At 43.1% G+C, this 14330-nt stretch overlaps 1 protein-coding gene across 1 annotated transcript in view; it reads left to right on the top strand.

Moving 5' to 3' along the window:
* LOC114706363 overlaps nucleotides 1-14330 on the top strand; it is a 117090-nt gene that overhangs the window by 78448 nt on the left and 24312 nt on the right. The window contains 2 exon segments of the mRNA XM_037201053.1: nucleotides 6310-7972; nucleotides 13784-13954. Of these exon segments, the coding sequence (XP_037056948.1) occupies nucleotides 6310-7972; nucleotides 13784-13954 (1834 nt within the window).

Genomic DNA, 14330 nt, shown 5'->3' with positions numbered 1-14330 from the left:
ACTCTTTTATGTTATTATATTGAATTAATAAATGTAAGTTTCCTTGTGACTTTTAATACAACATCCTGCCCACTCTGTCATCTCCTCTATCCCCCACACCTCTTCCACTTAACACATTTCTGCCCCCAGCATTCCCTCTCTTCCCTTATTCTCATCATGTCATTACTGTCTTCCTTTCCTCCCTAAAGCCCTGCCCCATTTCTAGTGTTCTGGTTACCAGGGCACACCATGTTAACACCACAAAACTAGAGACTCCAGGACAGAAACTACATGTGAGAGATGTGGTGTTTTCCTTTGGGGCTGGATTATCTTGCTCAATATTTTTCCTATTTTATATACTTACCTTTCTTAATGTCTTCATACCTGAATAAAATTCCACAGTATATACGTGTCAAACATTCATTATCTAATCATCTGTTGATGGATATCTAGGCTGATTTCATTTCCAAGCTTCTGTGAACTGAACTTCAATGAGCATGGTTGTGCAAATGTCTCCATAGTAGAATATAAATTCTAATGGATATATTAATTTGAGTGGTAAAGGTGGGTTATATAGCAGTTCTAATTCTTAAGAAGCCTCCAGATTTATTTACACAGTGGCTGCATTAGTTTTCAGTCTCACAGCCACTGTGTAAACATTCCTCTATCCCCACATCCACTCCATCATTTGTTATCATTTGTTTCCTTGATATTGAACATTCTCAAGGAATGAGATGGATTCACAAGTAAATATTATGGGGGGGGGTCTCCTTTTTTCCTGAGGCCTATTGGCCACCAGTCAATGAGGACAAGGGGCAGAAGCAACAACAGATAACTTTGTACAGCCTGTGACCATGACAGAGAAAGCCTTCCAGGAGATAACTTCAGTGAATCAGCTCAGCTTTATTCCAGAGTATAGGGGATATATAGGATTGGGGACAGTAGCTCAAGAACCACCTAATTTGCATTAAACAGCACACACTCCTATTATAAAGCTCTGAGTACAAGTCTTGGTTATCACATGTGGAAGCACAGTCCTGTTGTAATGTTCCTAGTCAATGTCTAATTACCATATGGGTAGCAGGGGGAACTGCATCCAGGGTCACACTACAGATAAGTCAGGCATTCAGGCCTAAAGATAGTCTCCAAAAGAGGTCAGACACCTTCTGCCTCAGGCATGGGGGGAGGGCATGAAATCATCCATGTTGTTGAGCCTAGAGAGCTGTCAGGCCATGGTAGACCCTCTGACCGGCAGGGCCTCCCAGTAAGTTTTAACCTGCATTTTCCTAATAGATAAGTGTTCCCTAGCTGTGTGTATTTCCAACATTGAGAATTCTCTGGCTACTCCTATGGTACATCTTATAAATGGGTCATTTCCTTGGAATTTAGGTTTCTGAGTTCCATGTTTATTTTGGTTACTAATCTACTGCTAGATGTTAACTGGGAAGTAGTTTGTCCCTTCTTTTGATGTTGTTTACTTTGCTATACATAACTTTTTTTGTGTCTTGTGATCCAATTTATCAATTATTGGATTTACTTCTGTTGGGGACTATGGGGATCTAGCCCCTTGATAGTCCCCTCTCAGGGTCCAGGAAGAATCTACAACCAGCTGATAATTAATCTTTGAAGAAAAGAAATGAATCTATGCACACGAAACTCCCTAGTCCACACACTTTATTATTCTGTGTCAGTTCTCTCTCTACAAGCTTATACTCTTTCTCATTTTTAGCTCCTTTCTTGCCCAGTTTCTCCTTACATTTATCTGTTGTCTAAGTTATATCTTAATTTCTTCTTTTAGTTCTTCCCCTTCTAGGTTCTCATCCATCTAGTTCTTTCCCATATCAGCTCCTCTCCCATCTCCTTCTCTCTCATCTTGTTCTTCCCCATCTGGCTCTTCCTCATCTTCCATCTCATTCCTCTAGCACTCTCTTCTAGCCCTTCAATCTAGTTCTTCCCCATCTCAGCTTGTTCCTCTCAAGTTCTTACCCATCTAGTTCTTCCATTCTCTTTTCTCTTCTACATCCTCTCATGCCCTGGAAGTTCCAGGTATATATACACTTACAAGTAGTATTCCCTTAGCAATGCAAAGCCAGGCTACCAGGGTCAAAAGGAGTGATAAGAATCACATAGAGAGGCAGTAATTGTTAATTATCATTTGCAACCTCAAAGGGAAGTGACCAATGGGGAAATGAATTAACTAAAGGCTAAATTCGGGTAATATCTAAGAAGAGGGATCTCATGTGCTCCACTATAGTCTTAAACATGATTGGTAGAAAATGTTAAGAATCTGTAAGTTGCTAGGTCAATGGGTGAAAATAAAATTGCCTTCTTTTTTCCTGTGGCTCATATCTGTCCAAGCTATCTGCCATTTTTCTGCAGGGTGGGGGAAAGTGTGCTCGGTCACTAGGCAACCTGTGTATAGCTAGATGCCTCTGGTGATAGTAAAAGGGAAATTCAGGAAGATGTTTGGGTATGCAGAAATTGACTTGTTAAGGTGTAAATTGTATAACCATAAAAAAAACGGTCTTTTGCAAAGCAATGGTAATCAGTTCACCAGAAACTGGCTTCCCTGCTGTTTCTAAGCCAAAATTCACCCTGGAGTGACCCTGTTTCTCCCACAGACCTGCACAAAAGCAAACACTGACAGTTGAGAGAAGCAGTAATCTATGGGTATAAGCATAACTATTCAGAAAGCATATTAACATTATGCTCATCTAGCAAAAATAGCAATAGGTCTTTCCCTAGGGGCTATAACCTCCTGAGCCATGAGCTTTAGACCAGGTTTACAGATGTGAATTCCCTGCTGTGGAATTCAAATCTAATTAGAAATTCCTCAAGTTTAATCATGAGGCAGATGACTACTCTACAACCTTCATGTCATTATTGCATCTGTGAGTCTGTCTCACTTAGCATGTCAGTATTGTAGCATCCAGGGTCACCATCTGGTAGTATCATTGATGTTTTTCCCACAGTGTCCTCATAGCACTTCCTAGTACTATGACAGTTACACAGCATGGAAGAAGTTTCATGTCTGTTCCAACTTGGAGTCTCTAAATCCTGTAACAAAAGTATGTTGTGTCTTCAGCAATGGGGTCTTAACTCTAGTTCTGGTAGACCACCAAGAGCAACAGCAACAGGCTTTGCTGCTTTTGGAGTCTCTGCATCCTCCCTGACCAGTAACTCTTAGAGAGGTACCCCATACTTGGCATTGGGATTTGCCTTTAATAACTCATGTCTTCTGAGGAAAGCACAGTGTACCCATTGCTCACTTTCCTACATTTATCTAAGTTATATTTTTGATTAGCTTACAAAGTGGTGTGGTTCTATAGGATCATTTATACATCGTTAGTTTTGGTTTACCCATACCACCCACTCCTCTCCCCTGTCACACAATCCCTATCCTCACTTAAACATTGAACCACTTAAACCTCACTTAAACATTTTCAATCATAATGGTTCTACTCTGTCTCCTCCCCTCCAGGCCTTTTACCCTATTCCTCTATTGGGCTCATTATAGCTTCCTGATCTCTAGGAACACTCCAAATAAGTCTCACATGGTCCCACCTCTAAATGAAAAGCTACAGGCAATTAATGGATGCTGAGAGAGAGAGAGAGAGAGAGAGAGAGACAGAGAGAGACAGAGAGAGACAGAAAGACAGATAGAGAGAGAGACTTAGCCTTCTCCAGAGATAAGGTTATCCAATCCCAAGTGGTCAACATTAAATACACAACAGCAACATGTAATAGACTCAGCAGAATGTGTGTGTACATGCATGCATGTATGGATGGATGGATGCATGCATGCATGGATGGATGGATGGATGTATGGATGGATGTAACAATCATTAGAGAAGAAAAGGAGAATTTGAGAGGAAAGAAGGGGACACAGGAGGAATTGGAGGGGAGACTAAGAAGGGTAGAAATGATGTAAATATGGTATAGATGTAGTTAATTCTCAAAATGTAACTTAAAAGAAACTTTAAAAATGTCAAATTAAACATGCAAATCTAAATATAAGGATCATACATATAATATATGATTATATGTTATATAATCCACAAATAACAGGAAAAAATGTGGCATGGTTGCCTCACTAAGTAGAATATTTTCCATTCAATCAATTTTATGTGGATTTTGTATTGTCCTTTTCTTCTTTCTACATGTATATGTGTGTTTTGAATACATGTGTGTGTGTGTGCATCTTTGCATGTGTTTGGGCATACATATGTGGGGGGTTATAATTTGTGCTTGTGAGTACCTAAATTGATATCTGGAATCTTCCTTGGTTGCTCTCCTGTATTCATTGAGACAGAGCCTCTCATCCATGCCCAGAACTTGTTCATGGAGCAAGTCTAGCTGGACACCTTGCTCTGTGGATCCCTTGACTCAACTTTCTAAGCCTGGAATAACAGGGGCCAAAATGCAAATGCATCATGTACAGGGAATTTTGAGAAACAAATTCCAGTCCCCATGCTTTCTTGTCAAACTCATTAACTTGCTGCCCCAGATGTTTTTAAGTGTGGCAGAACTGAAGAGGACTTAGATGTGTGCATGGTAGCAGATACATCCCAGATGAGAGGTCTTGGAGAGCACAGCCGAGGAAGAGCTGAGCCCTTTCTTTGCACCTTGGGAAGACATGGCCTGAGTAAGGCAGACTTTGCCCACAGACATGAGTGATCAGCATGCTATGCTCAGGAGATGTTAGATGTTGTCCTACAGAAGACAATGTGAACAGATCTATAGATCCAGATTTCAAGGGAAGTTGGCCCCTGAAGCCAGGCTCTCAAGGGCTAATTGTGTGATAATATGCTCTCACCAAATTTTCTCCAGTACTTTGGCCAAGGCAGGCAGGTAGCTGCCTTATACTTTGCGAAACTGGAAGGTGCTGAGGATTGGATTCTGGTCCATGGGGCATCCTCCTATCTGTCTTATCTTGAGTTCCTTCCAAAGAAGATGCTGAGATGAGATTTGTGGTCAGGTCCACCTGGAGAGAGGACTCCTCAGATGCACTGGTTGGAGGAAGGGGGAGTGTGGCAGGAGGGAGGAAGCCAGCGAAGTGTGCTGTGTGAACAGTGGGGCAGGTGACATCAAGAGCAAGTGTGTTCCTGTGTTTTCCATTGGCAGGACAGGAAACAGAGACTGGGAAAATTTTGTTATTTCTGTTTGATTGATTGTTTGACTGATTAATTGATTATTGACTGACTGACTGATTACAGCCCAGGATGTTTCCAAACTCATCGTATGGAAAAGCTGGCCCTGAACTCCTGATTCTCTTGCCTGTTTTCTGAGTGATGAATTACAGGACTATACAATCATGCTTAATGGCCTTTTTGTTTGTGTGTTTAGTTGGTTGGTTTTTTGTTTGTTTTTTTAGAACTTGTATATTTAATTACACTTCTGGAGTTTGAAGTCCAAAAATAGAGACTACAACTTCTCTGCTTAAGAAAAAAAAGTATACAGGCGAGAGGCGGCCTGCAGGAGAGAAAGGGAAGCCCTTCCCACAACAGCTTGTCCATTCCTAGAAGAAAAGTATTGGTCAGCTAATAAGGGGCCTGCCCCATGGCTCTAAAACCTTAGTGCCTTATTAGACCCTTGTCCCCTTAGTGCCATACTGTCAACTGAGTTTCAGTGTGAACTAAAGACACCCAAACAGTAGTCACAAACAAGGCTTGTTGTTACCAATGATATCTGGAAGGCCTGGGGAGAGGGGTCCAAGACTATGTCGTGAAACATGAACTCTAACCATCCCAAAATCATCCCTTCAGACCCACAATCTCAGAACTTACAGAATGATGTTGTCAGGACTGCAATGGTGGAGGCCATTGTGATCTCTCAGGAGCAGACATTGCTACAATGTCTATAATCTCCCCAGTACTCCATGGCCTCTTGCAGTAGAGATCACAGCCCCCAATTACAGATGGGAAAGCTGAAGCACAGTGGAGCTATGGGATCATCTCAGACTGAATGAGGACAGAGTTGTACCTGTGAACTCACTCTTTATTCTCAACCACTAGAGCAGATCTGACACAGAGTAAAACATTAATAAATATCTAAAGTGTGAATGAACATTGTACAGCATTATTATTAATTAGACTAGTGAAGACTTGAACGAGATCCTTCTAGTCTAAATCTCACATTCTTTGCACTGCCCTGTTCAGAATATCCCAGTGCCCACAGCCAGTCTGTCGTACAGCTTAGACAGATGTCTAAGTTTATCCAGGTGTTGAAGGGCGAAGGAAGAGAGCATGAGAAGAAAGAATGAAAGGAGAAACAACTCTACTGTGGACACTTATGCTCCATCCTTCTTCCCTAATTTATGATTCATTTCAGAAATACATCAGAATGAAGGAAGAGAGAATCTTTACCACACTGCGTCCTGGAAAACCAAGGATTTGCTTCAAAATTTCACACAGCTATTACTTCTACAAAAATCTTACCCAAGAGGCTGGGACACCTTGGTGTGGAAAAGATGGCGTAAAAGTAAACCAGAGGAGAGGGGACATCTGATTGAGATCCAAGAATTATTTTATCCAAACCCAGATACCCAGGAAGAGCCTCAATTAGTCATATTAGAGGGGGCTGCTGGGATTGGGAAGTCAACGCTGGCCAGGCAGGTGAGGAGAGCATGGGAGGAAGGCCAGCTCTACAGGGATCGCTTCCAGCATGTCTTCTACCTCAGCTGCAGAGAGCTGGCCCAGTGCAAGCAGCTGAGTCTGGCTGAGCTCATAGCAAAAGACCAGACTGTGCCTGCAGCTCCCATCAAGAAGATCCTATCTCAGCCCGAGAAGCTGCTCTTCATCCTGGATGGCATAGATGAGCCAGCATGGGTCTTGAAGGAGCAGAATCCTGAGCTCTGTCAGCACTGGAGCCAGCCACAGCCTGTGCAAACACTGCTGGGCAGTTTGCTGAGGAAATCCATCCTGCCTGAGGCTTCCTTGTTGCTCACAGTTCGGACCACAGACCTACAGAAGTTCATTCCTTCTTTGGGGCAGCCACGTTGGGTGGAAGTCCTGGGCTTCTCTGAGTCTGGGCAGAAGAAATATATCTACAAATATTTCACAGAGAAAAGAGAAGCAATTAAAGCTTTTAGATTTGTTAAATCAAACCCAGTGCTCTCGACCCTGTGTGTGGTACCCTGGGTGTCCTGGCTGGTCTGCACTTGCCTGAAGCAGCAGATGCAACAGGGAGAAGACCTCTCACTGACCTCACGGACCACCACAGCCCTCTGCCTGAAATACCTTTCCCAGACAATACCAGCCGAGTACCTGGAGACCCATCTCAGAAGGCTCTGCTCACTGGCTGCTAAGGGAATCTGTACAAGAAGGACCTTGTTCAGTGAATTAGCTCTCCAGCAGCAAGGGTTGTCTGAGGATGTCATCGACAATTTCCTGAAGGTGGGTGTCATTCAAAAGCAGCCCAGCTCTCTGAGTTACAGCTTTGCCCACTTGTGTCTCCAGGAGTTCTTTGCAGCAATGTCCTGCATCTTGGTGGATAGTGAGGATAGATATGGTGATATGGAAAACTACAGAATTGTGGAAACACTGATAGAAGTGTATGGAAGACAGAACCTGTTTGATGCACCCATTTTGCACTTCCTATTTGGTCTTTTAAGTAAAAAGGGAATGGGAGAAATGCAGAAGATCTCTGCCTGCAGGTTTCCTTGGAGGACATGGTTGTACCTGCAATGGCACATCCTAGAGGAAGCCCTGTACCATCAACCATATTCTCTGGGTTTGCTCCATTGTCTATATGAGATTCAGGATAAGGAGCTCCTGACATTTGTGATGGAAAATTATCAAGAAACAAGGATGCATGCCCCAGTGGATATGCTACATCCAAGGTTCCTGACAAACATGAAGCATCTGCTGGTCCAGACAGACATGGAGCTCATGGTGGTCACTTTCTGCATTAAGTTCTGCTGCCATGTGGAGAGGCTTCAGCTGAATCATGGTGGGCAGCAGGAGAAAGGGCTGATGGCCCCAAGGATGGTTCTGTGAGTATCCAGACACAGTCCTCTCTCCAGCTTCCCTGTAGATCCCATGAGCACACATGTTCTGAACACCAGCAGCACTCTTAGCTGGTTCCAGGGCAGCAGGATACAGGTCATCAGTAACATCTAATTGCTAAATCTGATTATCTTTCTCTGCTTCCCTCTGTGTGCCTGACTATGTGACGAGCTATGAGCTTTTATCTCTCCCTATGCCTCAGCAAGGACCCCCTAACTTCTCTGATTCAAATTTTCCTCACCCTTCACAAGGTTCAAATGGTGCACAGTGACTCATGCTGTCTCTTACCATGCTTTCTCTCTGAGAGACTGCTCACTCAACTCCTACAGACACTATCCCCTATTCCCATAAAGATGACCTTGGCACTGAGGTCTTTCTATCATCACCTCAGAAGGTATATGTGTGTGTGTGTGTGTGTGTATGTATATGTATATGTATATGTATATGTGAGAGTCCCTATATTTTTCCTGTCCAGATTACTTCCCTATATGTGTCAATGAAGGCTGCATGGGCCTGGCACTCAGCCTGAAGGCTTCCTAACTACCTGCCAATCCAGCAGCAGTGTAGACCTCCCCTTCCAGAGTCTCCTACCGCTGTGCAGAAGTGATGACTCAGTATCAATATATGTTTCTCTCCTCTATAGATGATTCATTAAGTGCTGATTTTATGTCACACCCTACCAATCAATTGCAAGAGGAGACGTAGAGTTGCTGCCCCGGGGATTTCAAAACTGGGAGAGAAGACAGCGAACTCCTCTAATTAGGGCATGACTGTTGCAATAATAAGGAACATGCTAGTGCTCTTGAGTTGAGGACTTTAACAACAAAGCAAGAACCCATGTGAAAAACTCAAAAGTAGTAGAGCAAAGGTTGGAGAACAGGAAGAAGATGAAGAGATGAGGGGAAACGGGTCAAAAAGAACAAATGTGATCAAACTTTCTTACATGTAGGAAGTTGTCTCAGTGACTCTCACTTTATATGACTAGAATGGACCAATAAAAACATGCCTGCTGTAGAAGAGTGTGATTTACCAATTATCAAAACAATGAAAATTAGTATATGTGGTGATATATTGTGTACCCTAATAAAATTGCCTGAAGATCAGAGAACAGAACAAGCCACTAGATTAAACATAGAGGCCAGGCAGTGGTGGCACACACCTTTAATCCTAGCACTCAGGAGGCAGAAATCCATCTGGATCTCTGTAAGCTCAAAGCCACCCTGAACTACATGAGATTGATTCAGTCTGGGAGGGAAACAGAGCCAGAGAGTGGTGGCACACACCTTTAATCCCAGTACTGGGAAGCACACACATGTCTTTAATAGATGGGCAGAGAAAGGTATATAAGGTGTGAGGAAGCAGGAACTAAAAGCTTTTCAGACTGAGGAGTCCTAGAGGCTAAACGTGGCAGTGGCTTGTTCCTTTATTTCTTTGATCTTTCAGCATTTGCTCCAATATCTGGCTATGGCTTTTCTATTAAGACCTTTAGAAATTTGAACAACAAGTATCCTCAAGAATTCAATTAAGGACAGCATTAAGAACTGGGATAGCTGAGCTTGGTCGTACATGCCTGCCATCCCAAATTCAGAAGACTAAGGAAAGGTCAGAAGTCCCAGTCCAGCCTGGGCTACATAGTGTGAGGCTGTCTCAAAATATTACAGTCTAAGGATGTAACTCATCAATAGAGGAATTGCCTAGTGTAATGGTTAATTTTCTGTTGCTGTGATAAAACACCATGGCCAAGACAACTTATAGAAGACTTCATTTGGGCTTATGGTCCAGAGGGATCGGGGTCCACCATGCAGAGGAAAAGGATGTTAACTGGAGCAGCATCTGATAGCTCATTTCTTGAAGGACAAGCAGGAAGAAGATGGAGTATCCTCTGAATGGCTCAAGGCTTTGAAATATTAAATCTTGCCCCACTGACATATTTTCTCCCACAAAGCAACACCTCCCAAGCCTCCTCAAAGAGTACCACCAATTAAGAGCCAAGCATTCAAATGACATTGATTGGGTAGCATCTCATTCAAAACACCATACCTAATAGCCCAAGTCCCTAGGTTTGGTCCACAGCATGAAAGTAAAAATGTGACATGCCCTTTAATATTTTCTCTATATACTTTTATATGGGAACATTAAGCCACACTATCTCTGTTGTCTTATATTCACATTTATTTTCTTACTGACTCAAGGATGTCTTCTCTGGTTGCTAATGGTCTAGTACAATATCATTCTGAATAGCCTTATGATATTGCCTAGGGAGAATACCTTGGTGAATTGGATCATTTTCCTGTTCTTGGCCAGTATAAGTTGTTTCTAAGTGTCTAAGGTTACAGAAAAGTGAGCCTTGAATGACCTTGATACAGATGTTGCAAGTAGAAGTGGTCTGCTGTGGGGCTTCAGAAGAATTCAGAGTATATACCGAGACAGAGACCAGATAGGGCGAGAGAAACAAGAACAGCAGCCTGCTTGCAAAGGACAGTGGCCTTAAGAGCCTGGGGACCACACCAAGGGAGAGAGAGAGGCTTCAGCTGCTAGTGAGAAAGTAAAGTTGAGGGGAAAATTCAGACAAGGCAGGGAGACCAGCAAGGAGGCCTTCGCACACTAGGCCACCAGGGGTGGAGGCTGGCCAAAGTCAAAGAATCCAAAATGGCAGGTGAGTGTCTTAGTTAGAGTTTCTATTGTTGGAAAGAGACACCGTGACCACAGCAACTCTTACAAGAAAACATTTGATTGTGGTGACTCACTTACAGTTCAGAGATTCAATCCATACCATCATGGTGGGACAAGGAAGTGTACAGGCAAACTTCTACTTGTACTGGAGAGGTAGATGTTACATGTTGATATGCAGACAACTGGAAGAACTGTGTCACTGTGCATGGCTTGAGCATATATGAGACCTAAAAGCCTGCCTCCACAGTGACACACTTCCTCCAGCAAGACCACATCTACTCCAATAAGGCCACACCTCCTTAAATTTCCACTCCCTTTGGGGGCCATTTTCTTTCAAAACACCACAGTGAGCAACAGCTTCTGTGTGTGTGTGGCTCATAATGGTGCCTCATGTTTTTTTGAATAGCACATTCTGAAGTTCCACTTTCAGTCAGTATAAATACTAAACATGCATCAAAACTAACATCTTTTGGGGGCTGGGAGAGTGGTTCCACCCTTAAGAGAACCTGATGATCTTTCAGAGAGTGTGGATATTTCCCAGCACCACATCAGATGGCTCACAACCACCTTTATCTACAGTCCCAGAAGATCTGATGCCCTGCTTCAAGCCTCTGCCAGTTTCTACATGCATAGAGTACACACAGACAAGCAGGCGTACAAACATACACTGTCTTAGTTCAGGTTTTTATTGCTGTAAAGAGACGCAATGACCACAGCAACTCTTATAAGGAAAACTTTTAATTGAAATGGCTCAGCTCGCTTACAGTTTCAGAGGTTCAGTCCATTTATTATCGTGGTGGGGAGCATGGCAGTGTGCAGGCTGCCGGAAGTTGACTAACATCCTCAGTGGTATCCTGAGCAAAGGAGACCTCAAAGTCTGCCCCCATGTGACACATTTCCTCCAACATGGCCACATGCCATGGACTGGCCCATCAGGGGTACCACGACCATAGGGGGACCAGAGCTTGGGTAGTCAGGAAGGCAAGGATTCGGTGAATGACAGACAGACAACACACTCAGAAGTGGTTTGAATCTGCTGCAATTTTACTTCTGCAAATCAGTAGTTTATATACAGAAAAAACTATCAAGTCATACAAGGAACAACAAGAGGTTGGCAATAATTCAATTACATCATCTTTAAAAACAGTAAGCATATAATTATTAATCGGCGCTAGACATATCCCTTCACTCACAAGAACTTTATGACCCAAAGAGCAGTCTGTGTTTTTTAAACTTAGTACAGTTCCTAGACTTGTGTAGGCTTCTTGCAGCTGTGTCCTTCATCTTTATCTCAGCTGCTCGCTAGTTTATTATTCATTTTTACTTTTCTGGTTCTCATGACCCATTTAGCCAATTTGGATGCTGCAGATCCTCCCTAAGTCTTTCTTCAGTTCTTTACCATATATCTCTTCTAATATAAAACCTTTTTACCTGCTGGAATATGGACTCTTGTACTTTTACACCTGTAAAGGAAGGGGTTTTGTTGTAGTCCTTAAGTTTTCCATGCTGAACTTCCTCAACAGAGGGGCCCACCATCTGCCTCCTATGAGATAATGCTTTCTGCCATAAATCACTTTAGTTGGGATTCCTAAAGATTCCTAGTGGGTGAGTGTTCATTCCCTAGAAGTGCCTGAACTATTATACTTTCTATTATCTAGTGGCTTGAGGCTTGAGGTCTTTAAGGAATAGTTCATTCTGCTATATCTAAATAAGGTCCATGTCCAGCTTTCCCTTTCCTCCATAGTTCACAACCCAAGCATTCATTAATTTTGGCTGTGTTTTATAGATTAATTAGAACATTATCAGAAAAGCAGTTATACAGAACCCATAGCCCAGAGAGCTCATGATCTGTGAAGCATGTCTCCTTCGAGAAGGAGGAATAACACGGGCACTCTGCCAGGGACCTCCAGGGAGCTTAGTCCCGTGGGACACGAATCTCCCGTCCGCTATTATTGACATAATTGTTCATGTCACATGGACGACACTGGAGTTGGTGTGGTAGCCACACCCACTCCAACAAAACCACACCTCTTAATAGTGCCACGCCCTATAAGATTATGAGAGCCAGTTACATTCAAACTTCCACACATACAAAAAGTAAAAAATAAATAATTTTTTTTAAAAACACCATCCTTCAAAGTTTAGTATTTGGTTTTTCTTAACATCTCTGGTTATAAAAGAATCCTATACTTTTGTTTCAGTCAAAGTTGGCCACCTTTAATCTGTGTTTTTGAACTTGTGGTTTTATTTTGATTTTGTTTACAGTGTTAGGGATCAGATGTTGCACACACCAAGCCCTTGTGGTTTGGAGCTCAGCCTGATTTAAAATTCACCGTTCTCCTGCCTCTGTAAGCTTGGTTTCTGGCATTAAAGGAATGGACTACCACTCAAGGTGGTTCTCTCTCTCTACCTCTCTGTCTTTCTCTGTCTGCCTGCTTGTCTCTCTGTGTGTGTCTCTGTCTCTCTCTCTGTCTCTGTCTCTGTGTCTGTCATTTACCTCTATGTATGTCTGTCGATTTCTCTTTCTGTCTATCCTGCTCTGTCCTCTCTGTGTATCTCTGTCTCTCCCTGTCTCTACCTATCTACTTATCTCTCTCTATCTATTCATCCTCTCCCCTTTCTCTTGTAAAGATATAGGGACCATATGGACCAACACATCTACAATACCGTTTATGACCATGCTTAACATCCCACCACAGAGTTGATCTCAACCTCTTCTTCTGTCCAGTTTTCTTTTATGAGATTCTAGAATTCTGTTCCAAAAGAAAGCAGTTATATTCTCATCGAAAGGAAGAGATTGAGTTACCAAGGTCCCCTTTAGTGCCAGGGTCTGTGGTTGGTATTGTAGATTATAAAGAAAAGATGCTAGCCACCTGTTCACACCTTGTGGGACACTTAGAGTCAGAAAGAGACACACAAAATGAACACACAGCATGCTATAAGGATGTGGATGAGGAACCATGCATCAAAACGTTGGAGCAAAGGAGCATGTAGAAGCTGGTGAATCCTGGGGGTGGCATATTGAGGCCTGGTGCTCAGAAAGAGAGAACCCTAATCTGCTGTGTGGGGCTCTGTGAACACACAAGTTATATCCCTCATGTCCTTCTCTTTCTCTTTCCCCTCAGGTCCAGGTGGACCCCAATCACTAATGACAGTTGGAAGATTCTCTTCTCCACTCTTAAGTTCACAGGAAACCTGAAGGAGCTGGACCTAAGTGGAAACCCACTGAACAACTGTGCACTGCAGAGTCTTTGTAAGACCCTGAGGTACCCTGGATGTCACCTAAAGACATTGTGGTGAGTCTGGCTTGGGTTCTCCCCTGATGCTAGGATGGATGGCAGGAGAGCAAAGCAAAAGCTGAGTCTGGAGTGAGACTTAGTAGTCTTCAAATATTCACCAAATGTTCTTGACCACACCAGTAACAGAGGCCAGACTTGTTATGATAATCAAATGGCTTCTACTCTTGGGGATCATGAAAGACTGACATTCAGCAGGGAGCCCCACTAGCTATTGATAACAAGAGGCCCATGAGGTCCGCAATGGAGCAAACTTCCTAAGGAAGTGGCTACAGCAGAGCTCAAGAACACGGAGTAAGAGGCTAAATGAAGCAGGAGGGAAGAAAGCTCCAGGCCCAGGGAATGGCGTCTCCCAGTCCCTCCTGCTCTCTGCCCT

This window comes from Peromyscus leucopus, chromosome 8b (assembly GCF_004664715.2).
Source record: "Peromyscus leucopus breed LL Stock chromosome 8b, UCI_PerLeu_2.1, whole genome shotgun sequence".
Taxonomy (NCBI): domain Eukaryota; kingdom Metazoa; phylum Chordata; class Mammalia; order Rodentia; family Cricetidae; genus Peromyscus; species Peromyscus leucopus.
The sequence above is the reverse complement of the archived record's forward strand: the minus strand, read 5'-3'. Positions and strand labels throughout refer to the sequence as shown.